At 30.7% G+C, this 25,375-nt stretch overlaps 2 protein-coding genes across 12 annotated transcripts in view; one reads left to right on the top strand and one right to left on the bottom strand.

Annotated features, from left to right (window-relative positions):
• The window catches only part of LOC143245129 (kelch-like protein 41b), a 60,043-nt gene extending 55,797 nt beyond the window's left edge, over positions 1–4,246 (bottom strand). For 3 of the 8 annotated variants that reach the window (XM_076491059.1, XM_076491061.1, XM_076491065.1), the window contains exon 1: positions 4,014–4,246. Coding sequence is in view for 4 of the 8 variants with exons in the window: in XM_076491063.1 (XP_076347178.1) it covers positions 3,665–3,703 (39 nt within the window). In the remaining 4 variants the exon portion in view is untranslated. Of the gene's footprint in view, positions 1–3,664; positions 3,824–4,013 lie in introns of those variants that run through there. The other 5 variants (XM_076491063.1, XM_076491060.1, XM_076491058.1 and 2 more) reach the window with 5 other exon arrangements.
• A 5,529-nt stretch (positions 4,247–9,775) lies between these two features.
• Positions 9,776–25,375, top strand: part of LOC143245128 (WD repeat-containing protein 76-like) — a 35,381-nt gene continuing 19,781 nt past the window's right edge. Inside the window, exons 1-7 of one of the 4 annotated variants that reach the window (XM_076491055.1) lie at positions 9,776–9,876; positions 11,013–11,165; positions 13,659–13,751; positions 15,369–15,430; positions 19,131–19,257; positions 20,100–20,239; positions 24,039–24,192. In XM_076491055.1, the coding sequence (XP_076347170.1) occupies positions 11,022–11,165; positions 13,659–13,751; positions 15,369–15,430; positions 19,131–19,257; positions 20,100–20,239; positions 24,039–24,192 (720 nt within the window). In that variant the 5' untranslated portion in view covers positions 9,776–9,876; positions 11,013–11,021. Of the gene's footprint in view, positions 10,133–11,012; positions 11,166–11,458; positions 11,555–13,658; positions 13,752–15,368; positions 15,431–19,130; positions 19,258–20,099; positions 20,240–24,038; positions 24,193–25,375 lie in introns of those variants that run through there. The other 3 variants (XM_076491054.1, XM_076491056.1, XM_076491057.1) reach the window with 3 other exon arrangements.

Below are 25,375 nucleotides of genomic sequence, written 5' to 3'. Positions count from 1 at the left end.
GTTTCTAGTGTGGAATTCAGAAGAGAAGGCACACCTGCCTATGCAACACTCACCAGAGTGGGAAGTGAAAAATAAAGATACCCTGAAAGGAAAACAGAAATATGATTTAAGAAAATACTCACCTCTGGTTAAAGTCTGACAGATGTGATCAAAATAGTTATAGGGGTGGTCAAAACCCTCAGAAGAGGAAACTGCCAAATCATGTGAGTAATGAGATATAAACGTGCTACTATTAGTTCACAAATCAGCCTACAAAATGTCTTCCAAAGAGTAATTCAATGAGGTGAGATATGATAAACCTGATAAAATGTAACATGTAAGAGATTCCTCTTTTATAACAATAATTCATTATAGGCCATGTGAATCTATTTGTGAAGCCACCTTGTGAAGGTAATGGGAGAAAAGTCATGGGAAAGTCAAGAATCCCAATGAATGAACAATCAGTTCCTAGTACCTCAGAACAAGTTGGTACAAATCACATAACACTTGAGGGCCCTGAAAGGACAAAACAAACAATCATGATTGGGCAAATCATAAAGATGAGAAATGATTGGCAAATGGAATGGTGAAAAGGATCTTTCCCCTTACCTACCTGCCAGTCTTGGGAAGAAAAGACCAATGAGGGTAAAACAGGACAAATGTGGAATGACAGAGTCCATCACATAAACTGCAAACAGCTCCAACTGATGATGTTCACAGGCCAACAACAATAAAACAAAAACAATTTAAGAAAAAGATGGAACAAAGAACACAAAAGTAAGGGCTCAAAAGGAGGATGAGACAATGCATGTAAAACAACTGTAAAATCCCAATTCAGTAACTGAAAAGATCAATTGGGCTGAATAATATGAAAGAATTTTAATAGCCTGATAGAACTGGATATTTAAAAACCTTCCATTATTTAGAACAGCTAAAGAAAATGGATAAGGATGCCTTATACAAAGCCACCATAAACAAAGCAAGACCCTTCTAAAATACCCAACTTATAAAACAGCTGAGAGTGACATCTTCCCTTGCTATTGACAAACACCAGATATCAGAGGTGGAAGATAAAGAGTCTGATTGACCTCTGTATTAGAAATATTAACTTGGTAACTCATACCCATTGTTAAGTTTGTCTGTTCTTGTGAAGTAATGTACAACTATAAACGAATTGTAGAAATACCAATCACATTGAAATTCGCAACATAAATAGTAAATAATCAGGACACTCATGTTGATGAAAACCTATAATGATTGCTTTGTTGAGAAAAAGTGATTACATTATTGAAATTAGGTGCTTATATACAGTACCTAAATAGAGGGTGCTCTGAAGTTGGGGGAGAAATTTGCAAATTGTAGAAATACCAATCACATTGAAATTCACAACATAAATAGTAAATAATCAGGACACTCATGTTGATGAAAACCTATGATGATTGCTTTGTTGAGAAAAAGTGATTACATTATTGAAATGAGGTGCTTATATACAGTACCTAAATAGAGGGTGCACTGAAGGTGGGGGAGTAATTTGCAAATTAGAATTTGTCTAAGGCATTCAAATAGAATATAAAAGACTGAAGCTGGTGTTCTCAGTGCATTGATGTGCAGAGAGATGAAACACTGAAAATCAAGAAATAGCTATAGAGTCAGCAGATGATAAGTACATTTTGGAACAAAGACTTCTGCTCAACATGGACTCTTTTAAAACAAGTAACAATCATTAAAAAGAATAAAAACTTTCATTCAAAGAGATCATTTAAAAACAAAGGACCTCCTCCTTCTGTGTTTGAAAACTCTGGATGATAAACATGTTTTGTTTTTTCTTGGCTTAATGTATATATGTAACATATACTGTGTGTCACAAGAGTTCATTTTTGATAATGGACTTAACAAAGTAAGCCAACAACATTAGTACTTAACCAACTAAGCTACCACCTGCCAATGTTTCAAATATGATGCAGAGAACTCAGCTTTGAAATTCAAGCCACAAAAAATAAATTTGTTTGTTTTGAAATTAAAAGTTAAAAATGAAATCTAATACTAAATAGAATGATATTTATTCTGAAACTAGATCTAAGCATGTACAGTTGCTATCTTTAAATATGTGAGAATAGTTCCAATAAATGCAAAGCCAGAAATAACCTACCTGCTGAAAGCCCATGTGGTTTCTGAAATATAAGGCTACAAATGGTGACCTTAGTCCTAGAGATTATTGTTACAAACTTTGAAAGCCTAGAAATGAACTTTTTCAAAATAAAATTACCTAGCCCTCTAGGTGGAAACATGTAAGATAATTTGTTGAAAATGTGGCATGAGCTTCTAGTACAGGTTCTTACAAAGATTTATTTTAGATAGGCTGACAGGACAGAAAATATTTTTGTGTATATATATATATATATACACATATATTATGGAATATATATACCTGCATGCAATGATGATTGATTTACAGTGGTTTTACTTCTTTTTTTAAATATATTCTTAACTTGCATACCCACCAATTTTGACATTAATGTTTTGATTGGATAAGCCTATTAATAATGTAGCATTAGTATTATACAAATTGCACTACTGGTGAAAAGGAAAATGAATTATACTACTTATCTTTGAAAGATGATCCAAAAGGTTTCATATTCTTGTACCATTATTAAACATTAAAAATCTACAAGATTTTCACTATAATTGCACAAATTTGTAATTACTGAATTCAAAGTTCAAAATGACTCATGCAGTTCTTTTAAGAAGGATCTTAATGTATTACTGGTGTAGCAGTATTTTACATTGTTTACAAGGAAAGAGTCCTTGTTATAGAGCACAAAACAGTCCATAACTTTTAAACGTTTTTTTTTTTATATAAATGCAGTTAATTACTTGCTTGTTTGTACTTTACTGACCACCAATATCAAAATTCTATTTTTAGCATCGTAAATACTCACTTATCACTGAACCACTGAAAGGGCAGTAATTTATTAACCAAATTGTAACTTTTTATTATAAATGTTATTTTTTACTAAATGTATACATGCATTTTAATGAAGTAATAGTTTGTTTTTATAATTAATTTTATATAATGTATTTTTTTTTCAATTTTTTTTTTCTCATGGATCTCTTAAATATCACTGAGCATGTGCCACAGAAAATTGCACTATTTTTAAAGAGAAATAACAGACAATAAAGACAATATCATGTTCAATAAGTTTCAGACATTCTTTAAATAACTAATGGGCCAATTTTGACAACACATATCTCCAAGAATACTAAAACTGCCATTTTACTTAAAATACACAATAAAATCAGTATCTACCAACAAATAGTACATTCTTAATGACATATCTTCATAGTTATCTTCACTGACAGCTGACAGATAAACATACTAACCTTTAAACAATGACATAACCACACATGGTAGTAAAACAAATGAAAGTTAATTACCCTGATAACTGTTTCCAAATCACACAAATAATACTTTACAAAATACATTACATTAACATCGGCTAATTTTTAAAAGTGCTACAAAATACATTTCTATGGAAGTACCAATAATACAATAGCTTCACAAATATTGAAATGAATAGTTGTAGGCTAATTTTTTAAAATGCTAGTAAATATATTTTTATGAAAATACTAATAATACAATAGCTTCACAAATACTGAAATAAATACATAAAATAATTCTACATACTTTCATTATGGCAATGATAAAGTAAGAGAAAAAAACCATGCCGTTTTCACTGTTTCAGTATAAGTTATACTGTGACAGTGAAGCTATAAGTTACTTTTCGAGATAAACTATATGGTTTCATTATTATTAAGCCTAACACCTGCGGGATATATAACTTAGTAGTTAAATGCGGTTTAATTTTCGATATAAGACAAAATTTTAAAAAGTGAATTACTTTTAATTAAATTTTTAGATATGAGGCTTCTTTTAAAATTATTTTAATTTTAAAAAAATCACTTCACATTCAAACAATGAAACCTACTTTACTCTATGTTAAACTTAAAATTCAATCAATAAAGTGTGAACTTACTCTGTTGAATCCGGGCCTGACAAAAACGTAGTTAAGATGGCAAAAATTAGATCTCTCATATTTTTTATTTTGCAATAATCAAAAAAATCTAAGCCACTTCACTCTAACAACACTACATATTTTAAGCCATTACACACTTACTCACGACATTAAGATAAAACAGCGACCAAACCCAAGTTCAACACGCATTAAATATACCCAGCTAAGCCTAACTATTTTTGAATGCTCGTTATTGTTTATACGTTGTTATGGTTACTAACCCTCTGATGTCAGTTAATGAATTTACCACATAATTATATATATATAAAATTCTTTTTAAAATCATTTTCAAAGACATTGTGCATAATAAAACATGAATTTGGAATAACAATTTACAAAACACATTGAGCTTCAACTAGATAGATCGAAAGTTACAATACTAATTATTAGGTGTTTACAACAAGCCTATATAGATACTTGAAATGATTAAACAAACTATTATAACCTCTACGCCAGGAGTCACCAAACTTTTTCACAAAGGGCCAGATTACTCGGGGAATGAGAAGCGCGGGCCGCATGATCATTATGCTCAATACTCATAAGCCAGAACGAAAGCTCTCTGTAAAGACTTAACAATAAGTTTAGAATGCCACATTAGCCACATAGGAGTAGCATGCAATACACACATATAATATAATAAAAAACAAACAGAAATACAACCAACATTTTTATTTACCAAAAGGTTATCAAAGAAGGTGACATTAGCAAAAACAATTGTCACATCGCACATAGTGAGTATGTATTTGAATTTCACTAAGCCGCAAAAAAGTTAGTGAGATTTATGAAATTGGCATTTGGCTTTGAAAATATCTTCAATGTTCGGTTTTGAATTGCTGCATCCAATCATTAGAATTGTTTTAAAATGTTCATCAGTCAACCTTAATCGATGTATCAACTTCACATACTTCATTTTTGAAAATGCTTGTTCATAGACATAAAGTTGTTCAGAACACTGATGTCTTACCAGATGCGAACTGCTTCAGCTTTGGAAAAATCATTTTCAGGTATGCAGCTGTAAAATTCAATAAGTTGCCCGTCTCTGTGTTTTGCTTTCAACAAGTCATTTCCTTGCAAATCGATGACCTCCATCTGAAGTTCCATTGGCACGTCATCAATGACACATTCAAAAGGATTCTGAAAAAGGAGAATGTCACTTTCGATTCTGTTGAGATCCGAAAATCTCTCTAAAAATGCTTATTTAAATCACCAGTAATCTTTTTCTGAAACTCCAGGTTGATATATTCTGTGATTCCAGCATGAAACTCATTAAAACACTGAAAATGAGAGAGGTTTCCACCTTCCAAATGTGCTTCAAACAATGACAGCTTTCTCCGAAATTCTTTAATGATTCTATAGAGATCCCAGACAAGTTTACTCTTCCCCTGAAGTTTCAAGTTCAATTCATTCATGTGGGATTTGATGTTAACCAAAAATGACAACTTTGACAACCAGGTTGGATCCAACAGAAGTGGATCGGCTCTATATGTCTCGATAAGAAATATATCTATTTCTCTTCTCATCTAATAAAAACGAGAAAAGTCTTTACCGCAGCTGAGCCACCTCACCGCCGTGTGATAAGGCAAGTCAAAGAAATCCGAATCAATTTCTTCAAGAAACGCCTTGAGCTGGCGATGATTAAGTGCATGACCCCGAATGAAGTTCACTGCAGATATGAGGTTTCAGTACGCAAGAAATATCTAGGTCTTTTCCACAGAGTGCTTGCTGATGTATGATGCAGTGTATGAACAGAGCGCTTGGGAGTTAAAGATCTTCCAACTGTTTCCTGATCAGCCTTACCAGACCCTTCTTTACTCCAGCCATGTTTTTCCCTCCATCAACTGTTACACCTCTAAGCTGATTCCACTGAAGGTTATAGTCTTGCAATGTTTTATGCACTTCCATGAAAATGTCTTCTCCAGTTGTTCTTCCGTGCATGCTGCAAACTGATGCCAACTCTTCCGTGATCTGAAAGTCCAAATTAACTCCACGAATGAACGCGAGAAGTTGTGACGTATTCGAGAGATCAGTAGGCTCATCTGTGCCAGAGAATACCATAGGAAGTTTCTAGCTTTTTGGCGTATCTGTAACACGATGTTCTCTCCAAGTTTTTCTGCTCTCCTTACAACTGAAGTTGCTGAGAGGCTGATACTTTCAAAGAAATTGGCTTTTTCAGGACACAGCTCATTTGCTGCTTCTATCATACACTTTTTGATGAAGTTGCCGTCAGTAAAAGGTTTTCCCCGCTCTGCCATAATATGCACTATTTTGTAATCTGTACGAGTGACATATTCATTTTCAGCAAACTTTCTCGTGAAGAGATTCTTTTGAGATTCAAAAACACGTTTCATGGATTCAAATTTCTCAGAACGGAACTTTCCTGAAAATTTCAAATATGTTGATAGATTTTTGTTTCATAGTGACGCCGAAGGCAGTACTGTTTCAAAACGACAACACTTTCGGTGCATATCACACAAGTAGCTTTCTTGTTTTTTGTTTCCACAAAGAAGTACTTTTCTCCCATTCTTCATTGAAAGCACGACACTCAGAGTCCACTTTTTTCTTTTAAAAGCAGCCATAATGATGGGTGAAAAAAAAACAAGATCTGAAAATGAAAAACACAGAACGCTGTGAGAAAAGTATTGTACTGGTCCAAGAACGTACACACAAAATATATTGAAACGTACGTTTGCCACGACACTTATCTAAGAACGAGTTACGAAAAGCGTATAACGCGACTACTAAGAGAAATGAGTTTGTTGAAGCGGTAACCCTAGGCCGTTGAATTTACAATATGAGTCGATAGGACGAGGGTTAAGTCTGTACTTGTTTTCGAAATCCTAATACTTTCATAGATACGTGCCCTGATATGAATAAACGGGCAGCAAGGACGGAAGAAGAATTTTCCTACTGATTAAAAATGCGCGTGACAGCCTTGTTTCTTTTTATCATAACGTCTTGTGTTTGCCAGTTTAAAGCGACCATCAGTGCGATTTATTTTGTTATGACAGTCTGACATCTGATGAAATTTCACTTTTTATTCCAAGTGGCTAGCTGCTGGCGGACCGGACAAAATAACTTCTAGGGCCGTAGTTTGGTGACTCCTGTTCTAGAGCAAGAGTTTTTTTTTCAAAACTGCATAAAAGCACATTAAATGAAAAACTAAAAACAATCCAATATAAATAAGGGTGTTGTGTTTGTGTTTTTCATAACAAAGCCATATCTGCTGAGTTCACCGAGAGGAATGAAACCTCTGATTTTAGCGTTGTGAATCCGCAGACTTACCGCTATACCAGCGGGAAGCTAAAGATAGTGAAAGACATGATATGATGGATGTAACACAGATGGCCCTATGTCGAACTTTATGCTCAACTACAGACAGACATTGTAACTATTAGGTTGTTCGAAAAATAATGGCAAATTTTTATATCAAAAGTTTAGTCATTTATAGGGATAAGAAACTTGTTTTTTTACGATTTCATGTATGCCATTATAAAACTCAAGCTTTTTTCTACTCCTTAGTACTTTTATTCTTTTCTAAAACTTTATTTCATACATTTCATATTTGTTTGAATTTCGCACAAAGCTACTGCTAATTAGGGACGGCTTGCACAGATAGGCCTCGAGTAGCTTTGTGCGAAATTCAAACAAATATGAAATGTAGACTACTCTTTACCAATGATTAGTGGGATTGATCGTAACATTATATCGCCCCCACGGCTGAAAGGGCGAGCATGTTTGGCGCGACGGGGATGCGAACCCGCAAACCTCAGATTATGAGTCACATGCCTTAACACGCTTGGTCATGCCGGGCCTACATTTCAGATCCTTACAATTAATGATGGAAAAGAAAGTTGGCCTTAATATTTTCGGTGGACTTAGAAGATAGCCCAATGTAGCTTTGCTATAAGACAAACACTGAAATACGCACGCACATATTTTTTTTACATGAATTCAAACTTGGTCATAATACATCGCAAACAGCTCGTAATATCAACCAAGCATGGGGCGAAGGAACCGTCTCTGAATGTACAGTACAGTGTTGGTTCCAAACGTTTCGTAATGGAGATGTGAGTCTTGAAGATAAGGAGGGCAGAGAACACTAGTGGAAAGAAACCCTCGCCAAACTGTTTGAGAAAGGGCAGAAGAACTGGGTGTTGTATTCCACAATTTCGGACCATCTCAAGTCAATTGTAAAAGTGAAAAAGCTCGACAAGTAAATTCCATACAAACTCAATTTAAATCAGAAAAAAATTGCCGTTTTAAACTGTGCTCTATACTGATCTTGTGCAACAGAAGTGATCCATTTCTTGATCGAATTGTCACCTGTGATGGAAACTGGACCCTTCACGACAAAAGAAAGCAATTTGCGCAGTGGCTAAACCGTGACGAACTCGAAAATACTCTTTCTTTCTTTCTTTGTGAACATGACGATGACCAAAGAAGGTCGAAACATTGTTCACTCCTCTACGTAAAAAATTTTCTCAACCCAAACGAGTCGTTTCTACATATTTATTTCTCTACAAGTTGGTTTTCTCGACATCACTGATTAATGGTCACTGTATGGTGGCCTGCGGTTGGTATTATTCATTACAGCTTGCTCAACCAGGGCCAGAATATAACTGCGAAGGTTTACTGTCAAGAATTGGAAGAAATTCATAGAAAGTTGTGTGAAAAAATGTCAACACTAGTCAAATGAAAATCACCAATTTTTTTGTCTTGATAATGCTCGGCCACACATTGCTCAAATGACGCTCCAGAAACTCATCTTTCTTACTTCCCAGACTTTTTTAAGCATTTAGACAACATTTTACAGGACAAAAAAATTCAACAACAGAGCAGCAGCATAAATTACTTTAAAGAAATTTTTAGTTGGTAGGACTTCAGATTTTTATCGTCATGACATAAATAATCTTGCTTTCCGTTGACTAAAAAGAGGACCAAGAACAAGCAGAGAGAAAAATAAGGGAAGTAGACATTTGCAGAAAAATGAAAGATGACTAAGAGATAGAAGACAGGTATTTAAGAGAATATTTGAAAGAAATACTAAATAATTCGAGATATATTAAAAATAATAAAAGGTATTATTAAAGACAAAATTTCCAAAAGTAATGTGGATGTATGGAAGGACTGCAACAGGTTTGAAGGAATGTTAAAAAATAGGTCAAAGAAATACAGCAAGGCTTTAGAGACAAATTTATGACGTAGAAAAAGACCAGTTGAAAAGGGCATAGCGATAAGCCTTCGGATTTACAACGCTAAAATCAGGGGTTCAATTTCCCTCGGTGGACTTAGCAGACAGCCAGATGTGGCTTTGCTGTAGGAAAACACAAACAAACCATTTAAAAAGACAATGGTAACTGTTTTCTCCGATATATTTGGAACAATATACCAGAATGAATTATCGAGAGCAAAATATTGGAACATGGTATGGAGAAAAAGCCCTTATCCAAACTTGTGAAAGACTTGGAAAAGCTTGCGTAATTATCTTACTCTGATACTCTTTGTGGATTTAAGAATTCATTGGCATCTGTGTTGAGCCTGAGAAAGATAGAATGCTCTTGTCTTCAGACAGTAATTTTATGTACTTTTATATTAGATATTTTTAAAATAGTCAGTATTATTTCTATTCAAATATGTAATCACAACATAATAATATAAAATCTTCAGAAACACCATAATTAACTGACGTAGTTTGGTAATGAGACGGAGCACAATAAATATTATTTTAAATTACCTTTATTATTTATTTTTGTAGGTGTCTCTGAAAGTCATAACATTATATAATTACGGCGCGAAACTTGCCAGATCATGTTTGTACCATAAGGTATTACATTTTATTAGTAACAAATTCGTAATTTTCTATGATTAAGTTTTTGAAGTTTAAGAATTGTGGGTAATATAATATATAGCAAATTAAATGTAAACACAGTTTATATTCACAATAGTTTCTTTGAATTGAAATTCAATTATACTTATTAACCAAATCAATATTTGCATAGTGTAGTCTGCACTAATTACTGTAGTGTCGCAAATTTGAATTACGTTTTGCAGTCGAAGATCTACGCCAATACCAAGTTCAGGTAGCATGTTTGAGTTTGATGTATGACAATATGAACGACATTAAAGCTTGAAATTATTGAATTATTATTTGACAAAAAGAAACATGTATTTATAAGTGTAAGTTGTAGTCAACTCTATAGTGCCAAGCAGTAACATTTTGAGTTTTTATATTGGAATGGGTTAATAAGATTAAGAATTATTAGTGCACGGAACTTGTGTTCCTGATAAATGTGGGTGAGCGTGTTTACATATGTAAATAGTGTTGCTAAAAATAAAAGAATTATCAAGAGTATCATGTAACATTGTAAATAGGGCTACATTTTCTCCATTTTGAAATGTTGCTTGTAAAGTTTACAATAACTATGATAGTTTATTGCTTCTTTGAGAAGTATGCATGATGATATCTTATTGTTGCATTTATATTGGTTACAATTTTAAGTGTGGCTGAAAACAAAGTAAAATATCCAAATTGCAAAAAGTTTGAGATACAGTATTAGAAATCTTCATTTTTAGCCATTAAAATATAAGACAGTCAAGTATTTACCTCTAAATGGATAGATTCAAACTTCCTCATTTTATCTAAATACCTCAAACAAAAGATATTTCTGTAGCTAATATACAGCATTTGATTGTCATATTTTGATTATAAATATAGCAGCTTACAAGGTGGATAAAAGATAAGATCTGTTTGATAATTCAGTGAATTAGCAACACTTTTTCAGGGATAAATACATCTTTTTATTTCATTTTAATGCTGAAAATATAAACAAGTTTCATGTTGTTCAGTGGTTTAAAAAATTAATATATTGAGTATTTTTCTCCAAGAAGGAAGTAGTCTGTACTACAAGTTATTGCCCTTTGTCTAAAGTTTAAATTATACATGTTTTTCCTGTTATTTAGTATCCAAGTATGGCTACATACCAGAAACAAATATCAGTATCAAATTCTAGGAGCTCAGAGGTGTCTCAGACTTCACACTTCAAAAGTTTAGGTGGTAAAAGAAGTCAAGTATGGTCTCCTGACAATGTAACAGTTGTCGTCAAGAAAGTTAAGGTGTATATATTTTGTAAAATGTTAAGTCTAGAAAAGGAAGAACAATTGATGTTTAGTGATTATTCTGTTCATTATTTTTATTTACAAATATGTATTTGAGACATTTTAGCAAATGTCTGATGAATAATCTCTTAATTCTTGTTGATTTGAAAAAGTAAAAATCTGACATAAAAACTGTATTTTGGCAGGATGAACTCAACAACATAAATAAAGAAGCTACTATTGATTAAAAACTGAATGTACATATGTTCTGAATATTAATAAATGGTGGTGAGATACAGCAGCACCATGCAGGTACCGTACTGTGAAGCTGTGGTACATTGTATTGATACATTGCCCAAAATGAGATAGGTATTTGACAGTGCAGATGATGTGATCAGTGTTAAGAGGTCAGTTCTAAAACCAGAACATGCTTGTCAGCTTATTGTTTTAAAGACAAACCTTAATAAATTTGAAATGGTGTTTATTGTTTTAAAGGAATCAAATGTACCAACTGCTCTACACTATTGTATTATTCTCTCTCTTGTTCCATTATGTGGGTCAGATGACTGTTACTATATAATTAATTGAGCAATTTCTAGCAGCTACATGTTCCAGACTTAAGGTTAGCTAGCTAATAGAATAAATAATGGCTTCTTGGCTTATTAGACTGTGATGTGTTGTTATAGTTCTGTGAAGCATTAAGCAGCAAATAATGTAAAGTAAAAGGTTAAATCCATACTCCTTAGCATGTTTTTGTATTTCCATGGATAGCATAGTAGGTACTTTAGAATATTTTATCTGTCTAGTAATAAAGTATAGTGAGAAACTGAATTCAGAAATAGTGAAAATTACAAATGATTCAATAAAAGAAAATGAGTATTGACTACTGATTATCACATGTATGTTCATTTCTTTTATCAAAAACATTAGATGCAAAGTAACATAAATTGACAAAAACAAATAGATAGACAATAACATTTTATTTTACTTCTCTTGCCAGCTGCTAAGAATTTGAAAAAGCACCATAAACTGTAAAGTAAATCAGTTAGTGATATATATAATAAATTACAGACAAGCCTGTCAAATCTTGTAACAAACCATTGGTAAAACTTCCGTAACTAGATACATATTGTATCAGTTACTATAGTATTGGGCCCGGCATGGCCAAGCGTGTTAAGGCATACGACTTGTAATCTGAGGGTCGTGGGTTTGCATCCCCATCTTGCCAAACATGGTTGCCCTTTCAACCGTGGGGGCATTATATAGTGACGGTCAATCCCACTATTTGTTGGTAAAAGAGTAGACCAAGAGTTGGTGGTGGGTGGTGATGACTAGCTGCCTTCCCTCTACTCTTACACTGCTAAATTAGGGATGGCTAGCACAGATAGCCCTCAAGTAGCTTTGTGCAAAATTTTAAAACAAACAAACTATAGTATTGTATCAGCCCTAACATTTATTTCAAGAAATAGAAACTGTTGTGACTAGGGTACATTTAAACAAATAAAAAATTAAGCACAGTTATTTATTTTTAATTTGTATGATAATTTTATCAAAGCTGTACAGGATGGAATTAACATGTTAAGTATTTCCTTCTGCTGAAAATTACACTATTTAAATGTATATCCTAAACACAAGAAACATGAATGTATTCAATGAAATTACAAGATTTCTTTATGTAAAAAATGTTTTATATAAAGGTGCTAAAATGTATGTACAAAGAAAGTTAACAAAAAAATGTAACTGAAAAATGTACATTTATTAGACCTAGCTGCTTCATAATAAGGAAATTTATTGAAAGTAGTTATATACAAATAAAAAAATTGCATGTTTATTTGCAGTTTTCTCTGTCAGCATATATAATGTTTAAAGAACATTGTTTCAGTGTGATATGAAAATGTGAAATCCAAAATTTAAGATTAAGAAATGTGAAAATTCAATGAGTAATATTAAATAATAATAACTACAAAAACATATCAGTTAAAGCTTTTGTGTTTTCATGATAGTTGGTATGGGTATTAGAACTTTAATTAAAATAATATACAGAACAATATTTTGACCTTCTTCAGAAAATGACCTAGGATGGTCAAAATGTTGTTCTGTACCTTATTTTAACGTTCTAATACCCAAACAAACAGTTTTGAGAATACGTTTCTACTTCAAGTGGGTTTATCATCATCACAAATGAAAGCTTTTGCCCTTATATTAATAAATAAAACATTTATATAATTAGATAAACAATATGAAATTTATTTGGACGAATCTTGCATTATAGTGAAATAGCAATATAACTCGGAGAACTAACTAAACCAGCAAAGTTTTTAATATAATAACAAATAAGAAACTATAATTAAACTAAAAAATAATCCTGAATTATCACCTAATGATGATGTTGGTAGAGCTTAATTTCTGTAATTTAACTACAATACTCCTTGTTATATGTTAAAAACTTTCCATAAACTATATTACTTAAGCCACAAATCTCATTTATGGAATTTTTTTTACTCAATTTAGGAAGAAAAACAGAACATAGATGACTATGAAAAAATGAGACAGAAAAATATTGCTGAAAAAATAGCCTTGCTGCAGTCACTGGATATCTTTAAGGTTTGTTTTTCGTTATGAAAAGGTGGTTTATTAAAACCTAATGATGCAGTTTTGACTGTTGTTTAATTGTTTTATAATAAAATTTTCGCATTTAAAATTTATAAAGTATGGCATATTTAGGCCTTTTGGACCACTAAAGATGTTCTGACTACCAACCTCTCTAAGCAAAGAGAAAACTAGTCATTAGTTACAACCTTAATTTCCCAAATACTCATCAATTCTTTTTTAAAAACTCCTTTAAAGTTGCATCTTCTAGACCTAATTTGTTTGTGTTGGAAAAATAAAACTGCATCGACTATAGTTGTCTTTCCTCTAAGAACATTAACTTTGTTTTCTTGTCTTACTGCCCTCAGAATTTAACACAAAATATTCAAATGCTTTCTTCTTATTAGTTCCCTGAATAATTTTGAACACTGAAATTATACCAATTTTGACAATTTTCAATAGAGAACAAGTTAAAATATTTCAACATATGACAACCTGTATTTCAAAGAGTCAACTTATTAGCCCTCTTCTGAAACCTCTTTAAACAACTCAATATTTTTCTTGATATAAGAGGATTAATGCTCATCTTTCACTTTTAAAGTTGGAGTGATGCTTTTCAGTCTTCTGGCATCTGCCCCTTGTTCATTGACCTTGCAAAATGCTTTATTAAATGTGATTGGTGTGTAACGGAGTAGTAAGGGGTAGTAAAATTTGTGTATACTGTTGTATAAAGTAATTTACTCTGTATTTAATGTTCTTGCTAAAAGGAGCAGCTGTTTTTGTTTAACATAAATAGAGGAAATGGAACCTCAAATGTGTGTTTACAAAGTGATCATATCACAAATCCATCAATATTTTGCTCGTACCAGACCAATATCTTTTCTAATTATGTCATGTAACATTAAAAAAAAAAAATTAATTCTAAAAGATTAAGCCCCAAAGCCAATAGGCCTAAGGTCTAGGATAAAAATTGTATTGCATAAAAATTAATTTCAAGTATCATCATTAGAAGACTAAAAGCAATTTATTTTGGAGAATGAAAAGAAAAAAATTTATCCCAAAAAGTAATAATAAAATTGTGAAATAAAACTCATCAAGAACTTTGAAATATCTGCCTCTCAAGCTAAGTATATGCATAACTGTGAAAAAAAGTGGAATTTAAACTAACCCTTATGAACACTTAAAGTATTATGTATGGAATTGGGACAACAATATTACGTCAAAATTTTATTACTAATTGACACAAATGAATGAAGTATTGCCAACAAATAACTGGTTTTTATATGTATGAGATTAATGAGCTGAACCTGACCCAGTGTTTAAATGGCTGAACTATAAATCCAAATGTCCATGTACACCTTTTGAACTTTTGCAAAGGTGCCTGCACCCTTGGACAAAAGATACACTTTACAAGTCATGTTCACAAAAAAGTTGGTGGTGGGTGTTGTTGATTTGCTTCCTTTCATCTAGTCTATTAGGTCAAAGCTAAGAATTTAAGTTTAGTTAGCCATTTTGTAGCATTGCACAAAAATTCTAAAACAAACAATATTAATTTATAAAAGAACAGTTATTGATTAAGGTCAGGACATTACTACATGTTTGAGGAAAACTTTATATTTTGATGTTCTTTAGGCAAAGCAGGAGTTAGCAGAACTTTCTGATAGAAAAAAAACTAAATCATCAAAAGGACTCAAGTATGTACCATTTCTAAGTAAAATATTTTTCGAAATAATAAAAAGCATGTTTACATGTAATATAAATGGTTTTATTTCTGTTGAGGAAGGAAATGTTGATTTAAGATTTATTTTTTGCTCCATTATCAGCTTTACTGTTTAGTGTAGAAACAAAAAATAGCCAGGCATTTCAGTGATTATTAAATATATGTATATCTAATGTGTACATACATATACATGTTGTTTATTGACAGTTTTGTATATATTTATTTTGTAGGCTCATAAACTTATGAATTTTGATTTTATGATGTGGAACCTTCTTTGAGACAACTAAAGTTTAGAGGTGGCTCAAATGGGTAACAAACAAAAAATTTTATTTGTAAGTTTAGCACAGCAACAAATGTACAACATTTTGACCAGTTTTTTTATCATCAGGTGTAAGCAATTTGATATAGATGTAGGAAATATACAGAATTATGAAACTAAGAGATCACAAAAGTAAAGGACATAGTAAAGATAACTTGGCAATTCTGGTTTAGAGTGGAACTTTGATGTTCAAATAAGATGAATTTTTTGATTTTATGTTTATTTCTGTTTGGGGCTTTATTCAAAGTTATAGTTTTTTTTCTATGTATTTTTTTTAGTTGCAATCATTGTAACATGAGAAAAGTTTTGTTATGTTCAGTGAACCTGTTTTCAAATTTTCTTTCAGTTTCTCTGATGTAAAATTTGGGCATTTGTTGCATATTACTATTATTTAATAATATAATATAGGAAAATGGATGTCTGTCTCTAGGGGTTCCATGCAACTGAACCATTTTTTTCTCATTAATACCTCTATTTAGTTGCAAAAGAAATGGCTATATGGTCAGTTACAATTTTGTCAGATATTGAAAATGTTTTTTACTTCAATATCCCTTAGTTTTAGACTGTAGTTTGAAATACCAAAACTATTTTTTGTCAAATTGTGACATGTTATTCCAGCATAATAATATAGATTTGGAAAACAAACTTTTGTCTGTCCATTGTGTATGAATATAAAAAAGAAAGACAAACAGAAGTATGTAAAAATTTGTGTATAAGAACACCTATGATAAATAAATGTTAATATCTATGTGCATGTATTAAAACTTAACAAAGAAACTTTCTAATATACAATTTTTAAATTATAGTTTTCATGCAATTCTATTGCTTTAAAATAATTTTTTAAAGCCAGTGTTAGAATATTTGTCATTTTATATTAATGAAAACAGAAAACAGACATGCAGTGAGCATATTTAAATGTTTTATTTTAGTTTTGAACAGGTTTGTGTAATTTTCTACATTCTTTTCACACTCAATGTTTTGTTTCATTCTGAAGAGTTAACAAGAGCTAAAACATGAATGACTGATTAATACCTTTGAATGTAGGGTGAATGTGACTCGTGGTATCAATGCTGTAGAAGGCTTTAGTTGTACAAGAACTTTTTAGAAAGAATGAGCCTCAGTAGTCAAATATTTGATTTTGTATGGATAAATAAAAACATGAATTGAGTAAAATACCAAAACTTTATATATTTTGTCAAATTTTGACATGTTCAACTCATTTTATATATAATTTTTAAACGTTATGGGGTCATTCCATGTCAAATGATCCAGATTTTGGAAAATTGTCCAGGTGACCCCTCAGAATGCCTTGAAAAAATTCACATGTGCTCATCTACCTATATAATGAAAATTTGCCAAAGGTTAAATCAATATCTCTAATAGTTTCTGATTTACAGCCCTGCAAAATTTAGTTAATTTTGTTTTATTTTTGGGGAATTCATTTTTGGGCAACTTTGGCTGCTTAAAGCTGCAAGAGTAATGGTGGTAGGAGGCTGTAATTTTATACACTGATTAAATTACTCTCACAGAATTAAAAAATGGTCTCAAACCAAGTTTATCTGTCTTAGGATTTGCATAGTGAGGCAGTAAAATCACCTGAAAATCCAAAATCGTAAAAAAACATTGGTTTATGTAATAAGCCATAGCTCTAAGACTTACTATGATACAAAGCTGAATTTTATTTTTAACTTCCTATAACATATCAGTTGATAAATCAGCAATTGTTAGATCTCCTGTAAAAATTTTTAGCTACATGCAACATTTTATGATTTAGCTAAAAATAGCCCTACTTCAGGCCACAGTTTGACCATGTCACCAGTTATTCAGCCTTTTCAGATTTTTACCATATATTCTTACATCTCTGAATATGATTTACAAAAAAAAAAAAAAATCAGGATGTTGTTCAATCTACTTTTTGAGTTATAATTTTTTAAAGTATCCTCTGACCATACGTTGTTTACTTGAAAAAAAACAACTTCAATTCAGGTGTGTTACTGTCTGCAAGTATATCCATACAATTTTGAAATAATTTATGAATCCCATTGATATATTCTAATCAGCCTTTACTATATATTTTTACATCTCTGAACATGATCTTCAAAAAAATCAAGGTTGTGAAAAATAATAAATTATCAAATATTAAGTGTCTCTGACATGTACTATTGGGAAAAGGAACACATTCAGTTCTTTATTGTGAATCAGGAATCAGTCCTGATTTGTGTAAAGATTTGCAGAATTGTGTAAAGTTTGATCTACTTGAGTCCTATGAAAAACACAAAACTGTGTCAGGTATTAGGTCACATCATAACTTTATTCTACCAACAAACTGTATATGAGAAGGCTATCAGATGATGATGTGTACACAGTTGTAACTGTTGGTGAAAGTGATGCTGCAGCAGCTCAAATAGGGTCTAATGATAGCAATGACAATTATCAGCCAGGGAAATATGTGGCATGCATATACAATCATAAATGGTATCTGGGAAACACAAAAGATAGATCAGATGAACATTCAGATGTGTTGGTGTCATTTATGAAGAAATCAAGAAACAAACTGTTCTCATGGCCTGCAAGGTCACATAAAGATGAAAGCTGGATTCCTTTCCAACATATTCTTTGTCTGATAAATGCACCCATCATGCAAGGCAGTAATGCTTGCCACTATGTTCTAACTCAAAGTGATCTCAACATAATCAAACTCAGATTTCAGGAATTTATTCAAGCTGTCTGAACAAAGCAATGTTTATTTGATGTTGTTAAGGCTAATTTATCGTCAAAGCAGTTTTTGAAACATTTCATTGTCAAGATTATTGCAGTTTGGTGTGACTATAATCTTTCTCAGTTATCCCTTGTTGTAGCACTGTGATTTTTTTGTGTGATTTATCTTTGTATTTATTATATTATGAATCCTAAACTCAGCCATATCTGCATAACTGTAATGCATACACAATATATTTGCATTGCCATGTGATCTAACTAGTTATGCCAATAAACTTGTTCAGAAATGAATTCTTTCTTGTTTCTTACAACTTCATTATTTAACATTGTGAAAGGCTGGTTAGAATATTTCAGTGGTATTCATAACATTCTGACAGGTATTTTTCAAAATTGTATGGATAGACTCAGTCAAGCTTGTCATTAAGGGGTGTTTGTGACAAATTTCTAAGGAGTCTTGAACAATTTTTTTGAACATGGTTAACTGTAATATTTGTAACTGTATTCTTTAAGGTATCTAACTGAATGAAATGAATGACGTGATGAATTCAATTTTGGTGAAAAGACAAAATTATTGAAGAGAAACTATCTTTGCATCATTTCCTTTGATGAATCCTACACCTTTAACTTCTGATCTTAGATTGAAAGCAGTGAAAGAACCCATTCCTTTAAGACCTCGAAGTCTGCGTCTTCAGAAGCGAGATCCAGAAGGATTACTCATTCCTGAATCTTCAGTTCCACAATCTGTAGATTCTGTTGTACAACATGTAAGGTATTTTTAATGATAATCTAGTGTCATTAAATATCAACCTTCTAACAGAGGAAGAAGAGTACTGGATGTCTAAAATATAATCGCGTTATGTTAATTTTTTTGCTTTGAAAGTTTTCCACCATGTTCCTAGGATAATCATAAACTAAAATATCAGTTTATAGGTGTTACATTATTTATGTAACTATTAAATATCAACTTTTACAAAAACATTGGAAAAATATATCAGACACCTTTAACTGTTTTTATATCAATTTGAATGTTTTTTGTTTCAAAGATTTTAGTGATGTACCAAGGACCACCATCTAGCTCATGACATGTTTTTAGTTGTTGCAATATTTATATTTTTTTTATCTAGATTCCAATTTTACTACATAATAAGCAATCTATAGTAGTCGTAATGTACACTGTGTGACAAAAATCCATTTGGTACTTGGTATCCTGATTTTTAAAGAAATTAGTGATTAATGTTATTATATGCTGAATCATTGTGTAAGCTTTTCTATTTCACAGCTACTGAATTCATGATGAGCAGAATTATCTTGAAGAATTCAATATACATCGAGTATAGATGAAGGCATTTATTACCAGAGGAAGTTAATGAATTTTGAATGTGTAAAGAATTACACTTCAATTTATGGCATACAAGCACATTTAGACTTTAACATTTTACATACTAATAATATGCTTCTTTTAAAAGTTGCAAAGACTTTCAACCTTGCTATTAGAATTTAGCAATTTGTTGAATAGATTTATGATGAAAGTCCAGTATGACAGTTCAATTCATTAAAATGATTAGTAGTTTTGTTTTTATGTCTCCAATGTTGAAATTCTTTTTAGCACCGAAAATCTCATGGAACATTAGATTTCAAGGATGTTTGCAAAAACAGTGATGAAAATGGACTCCAAAAATTCATAATTGATTTGAAACATATTTTAAAAGAAAAGGTCAGAAACCCTTCCAACAGAAGTCTGAAAGAGTAAGTGTTAGTTGTTTCACTTTTTTATTCTTACAAAAGCCTCTGATGCAGTTATTATATCTTAAACTAGTTAGAGAACTGAATTTTCATTGCTTGAAAGTTTGAATTTTCATAAGCAAGAGGTTTTTGATATTTATAGTGTAGAACAAGTGAAAATAAAATTTTATGACTGCTTAGGTAGCAACTTTAAAACTATTTTGAGAACCAACGTCATGTTTGCCAATGATATAATTTTGTTTTCAAAATGTGATTATAAATAATTGTAATTATTTAATCTTAAATTGAAATGATTGTTTTATGTTCATATTAATCACGTTACTAGAAATAAAGACATGAAATTTGAAATTACAAGATTTTTACCAAAATGAATTATTTACAGTACATATTAATATTATTTCAATTTTAATTTTTTTATTTCAATTACTTTAAGACTATTTTGTCAATATTGATTAATCCAAAATGCAAATATTAGTATGTTACATTTTGTTACAATTTTAACAACTAACTTTTAAAATTTAATTATATATTCATTGTAAAAGTTAAAAAAATACTGTTGTTTGTATGGAGAAGTTAAACATTGGTGACAGAAACCCACTCAAAGTAAAAATGTATTTCAGGACAGCTGGTATGGGTATTAACATTTTATTAATAAAGCAGAGATCAAAGTATTGACTTTCTCAGGTCATCTTCAGGTTAAGACAACTGAAGAGGGTGAAACTTTGTTATCTGCTTTGTTAGTAAAAGTGTTAATACCCATATCAGCCATCCTAAAATATGTAGTTAAACATTGTTTTCTGTTAACACAAGAATAAAATGTTATCTGAATAGGTATTCTAATTTTACTTTTATTTATTCCCTAATGGTTTTCAAGTTTCCTAAGATAATATGGTGGCCATGAAAGGTTTTATTTTACAGAATAAATTGCTGTTATTCTTGTCTTAATGTTTGCCTTTAAGTCTAGACTATCTGAAGAATATTTTAAAAAAATCTAAGTTTTTACTTTTGCTAAGAATGTGTTTGCCTAATAAATAAAATGAGCTTTGATTATTCATTTACCTTGGTTTTATTGCAAATGTTTGAGTTGTAGATATCAAACATAAGATGCCAAAATTTTTGTAAACTCACTTATAAACAGGTTAAACAGTACTGAACCATCTGGAATAACAAGTACTAAATCAAATAATAGGTTAGGCCATTGTGTCATTGTTCCTTCACTGAAATTCACATTTTGGTGAGGAAAATAAATTCATAAGTATGTCTAGAAAAGTGTTGACAGCACTGTTACAATAAGTGACTGATGAGTGAGTAAATTTCTCAATGTCAAACAGTGCAGTTAGGTTGCATGGACGATACATTTTCATGTAGAAAGCTAAGGATTAAAAAGTAAGTTAATTCTAAGTTATTGTGCCTGAAGTTTGAAAAAAGGGTTTCCTTTGACTATTGAAATTCAAAAAAATATTTTAAAATCAACATTCTGTCATTTTTTATACTTATTCAATGTAATTCATGAAGAAAATTTGTAAAATTTGCTTTTACATTTCTGCATAGTTGCCTGTAAATAAAACAACTTATGGTGTTATAGCAAGTGTTTTAATCATCTACGAATGAAATACTGCCTTGAAAACAGCTGTAAAGAGAGTTTAAATATAATTGGATACAGGAAGTATTAAACTATCTCATGTAGTGTAAGTGACTGGGTTTAAGATTTATTTTTAACAGTTTTTGAAAACTTTCCTTCCTTTTGTGATTTGTAAAGGTATTTATTTCAAGTAGTACCTGTTTGAAAGCTACATACATTTTCTTCAGTAAGAAAACATCAGATAACATGAGATAGGGTAAGCTTTTAGAGTTTAGAGACTTGGTGAATGGGTAACAAAGAAAACCTTGTTACAGGTTAACACAAAAAGAAATATAAAATATTTGGAGAAAGTTTTGTTATTAGGTACAAGTAGTTCACCCAGACACAGGAATATATATATATATATATATATATATATATATACACAGTATGAAGTGAAGTCACGACTGGAGGTTGCTCAAGTCTTTCACATTTGTCCTGTTGAAACAATATATGTAAACCATTTGGTTAATTAGGTACTTAATAATTTCTAATTGCATCATGATATAGTTAAAATAAAACATTGCTATCCTTATGGGTAATAGCAAAACATGTTTTATTTAATTTGTAGATTTGAGAAATAAACATTATAGCAGCCACTTGATGTTATTTATTTTCTATCAGTGATTCATTTACTAAGTAGTAAATATTCAAATTAGCAAAATATTTCTTTAGACCAGAAATGTGTTATTGCAAAATGCACAGATTGCAATCTTCAGAAGAAGTCTAGCCTATAAAGCCAAGGGTGATTAAACATTACTTTAAAAAGGAGAAAATAGAAACCACTTTTGTTTGGTTGTACAGAGGTTGGAGAGGACACATATCAATCAATTATGAAACATCCACCTCCAGTCCTCATTGTTTTAAAACAATGAAACAAATACTGGTGCAAACATAGTAACGTGACATTAGTTCATTGATTCATGCAAAGTAATTTACAATAAATATTTATTATCTGAAGTTAAATGTCACAATAAGTATGTCTTTTATTCTATTAAATTATTCTTCTAATAACAGTGAATACACAAGTGGCTTGATTATTTAGCAATATTAGAGAATTTCTTATGAAGAATAAAATATAAGGCAATTTATATAGGTTGTCAAAGATACATATATTTGTAGAATTTACAGGGTAGCTCAGTATATTTTCAGTTACTTTATCGATAAAATAGACTCATTACAGATGTGTTTAAAGATATTTTCAGAAATAATTAATATAATTTCTTATTAATTAGTAATAAATAATTAATTGTGATGCTCATATCTCGTGTGAAACTGTACAAAAGTGAACATTTTCTTATAAGGCTATTTTGGGGGGGAGGGGGGAATTACTGCATGGGAAAAGTGTTTGGATTGTTCTCCTTAGTTGTATGTAATTTGTATTAAAATGATTCAATGTGGCAGGAACTGTAATGTTTTTATATATTAAAAGTGGTACCATTTACTGAAAATATAGTAGTTTTTGTTCTTTTTAGGAACTCCAGTTTTTAGTACTACATTTAAAAACTACATTAATAAAGATGTAATCAAACCCTCACGTACAGTCCGAGGAAAATCGTGTTCCTGTTGTGAAGAGAGTAGTTTTGTTTAAAATTGTGTTCTGTTATAAAGAAATGATTGTTGCACACACCATAGTTATTTTTGTAATTGTCTAAATCTTAAATACCCAAATTATGAAGCTCAGATAGCCTAGTTGCTTTGCACCATAAAACATCAAACTAACCAACCAACTACCCCAATTTATTAATTGAGCCTAGTTGCTTTGCACCATAAAACACCAAACTAACCAACCAACTACCCCAATTTATTAATTGTTTATTGGATATTTGTTTGTGGTGCCATTCACTAGATGGCATTACATTTCATAAACATCAATCACCTCTGCTGGTTTTTAGATCTTGTATTCCAAGACAACAGATGGCACCATTCTATATATATTATTTTGATCTTATTATATTATTGTAGTTAGATGTATTATTTTCCCTCCTGTAAAAATTGAATAGGCTTGAGTACCATAATTTTATGATGACTTGTATATTTCTGTTGTTTTAATTGATGTTTCTAAACTGTAGCTATGCAGAACATTTAGGTTTAATTTTATTGTTGTAATATTGTTTTTTAGTATTACTACCAGAAGTTTATAATAAGAGTTATTTGCACTCACTTTTCATTATGTTTTAGATATATAAAGAGGTTTAACAAGATGAAGATAAATTCAGATCAAGTAGCAAAAGTAACTCCTACCAGAATATTTTCTCTTGCCATTCATCCTGTGACAACAAAGACCCTTGTAATTGCAGGGAGTAAGTGGGGTCATATTGGCTTCTGGGATGTGGTGAGTGTCTTATTTATGAATTTTACAAGTACAGATTAATAAATTAATTTCTATAATAAAAGGAATCCTTAAATGTATTCCAATTGACATGCTTTATATAAACTTCAATAAAAACCACGGGTAAAACATGTATGTAATCTTTATTGGAATCAGTCTGTCTTTGTCACAGATGGAGATAAACTACATTTGCTTAATGAAAGTTTACACCTTTGTCAAATGATGCATGTCTGTATGTATATATATATATTATTGAATAATTTATAGATAATACACATTTTAATAATTTTTTATATATGAAAATTATTACTTTTCACCATTACACCCTCAAAAAATTACATTTTTAGTGATTTTAATACAATATACAATAATTTACACATTATGTGCTTTATATAAGGTGCTTTTTTAACTTTCCAAAAAATATATAGTTTACAGACAGTGCCTAAATTGTCATTTGCTCACTTTGTTTATTTAATGCCAAAGAAGTGAAATAACATATAAATCAAAGTACTTAAATTGGTGCAGTGGTTTTATAGTAATAAGTTGTTTTCATTCTAATACCTTAACATACATCTGATTGTATTAATTTAATAAGAATAATGGGTTTGTGATATAGATTATAAGGAACAATAGCGACTAAAAATGTCATATTTGTATTAAAGATAAGTTTAATAAAAAAAAACTTAAAAATTTCATTTGTTTGTTAAAAGTTCACTATAAGAAATTAATAACAAAGAACCAAGTGCTGTTTATTGTTTATACAATTTTAAATCTAATTTTTTATCATATTATATCAAACTCAATAGAATTTTATTTTGAATAAGACATTTAACTTACTGTATGAATTGAATACAAATTTATATCATTAAACTACTATTATATTTTACAACTATTTCTTATAATGAGACGAGAGTACTTTATTGTAACCTTTTTTTACTGTGGAAAGCACTTAAAAATTGTAATGTACTGTTTCAAAAATACATCCGGAAATTTAATTTGTATGATTTTTCTCTCATAAATCTATTAACTGAACTGTTGTATACAATTACATTAAGCTAGAATAATTTCAAGTAAATATATGCTTTGTTGAAAAATTTTTAAGAAGGTATCAAAATATTTAATAGAAATCATATCCCAAGTAACTGTGTATTATGGTCATATATTAGATGTTTTATTTCCAACTATA

The sequence above is a fragment of the Tachypleus tridentatus genome, chromosome 2 (genome assembly GCF_004210375.1).
Source record: "Tachypleus tridentatus isolate NWPU-2018 chromosome 2, ASM421037v1, whole genome shotgun sequence".
Classification (NCBI taxonomy): Eukaryota; Metazoa; Arthropoda; class Merostomata; order Xiphosura; family Limulidae; genus Tachypleus; species Tachypleus tridentatus.
Note: the sequence above shows the minus strand (reverse complement) of the source record. Positions and strands in the feature narration are given on the sequence as shown.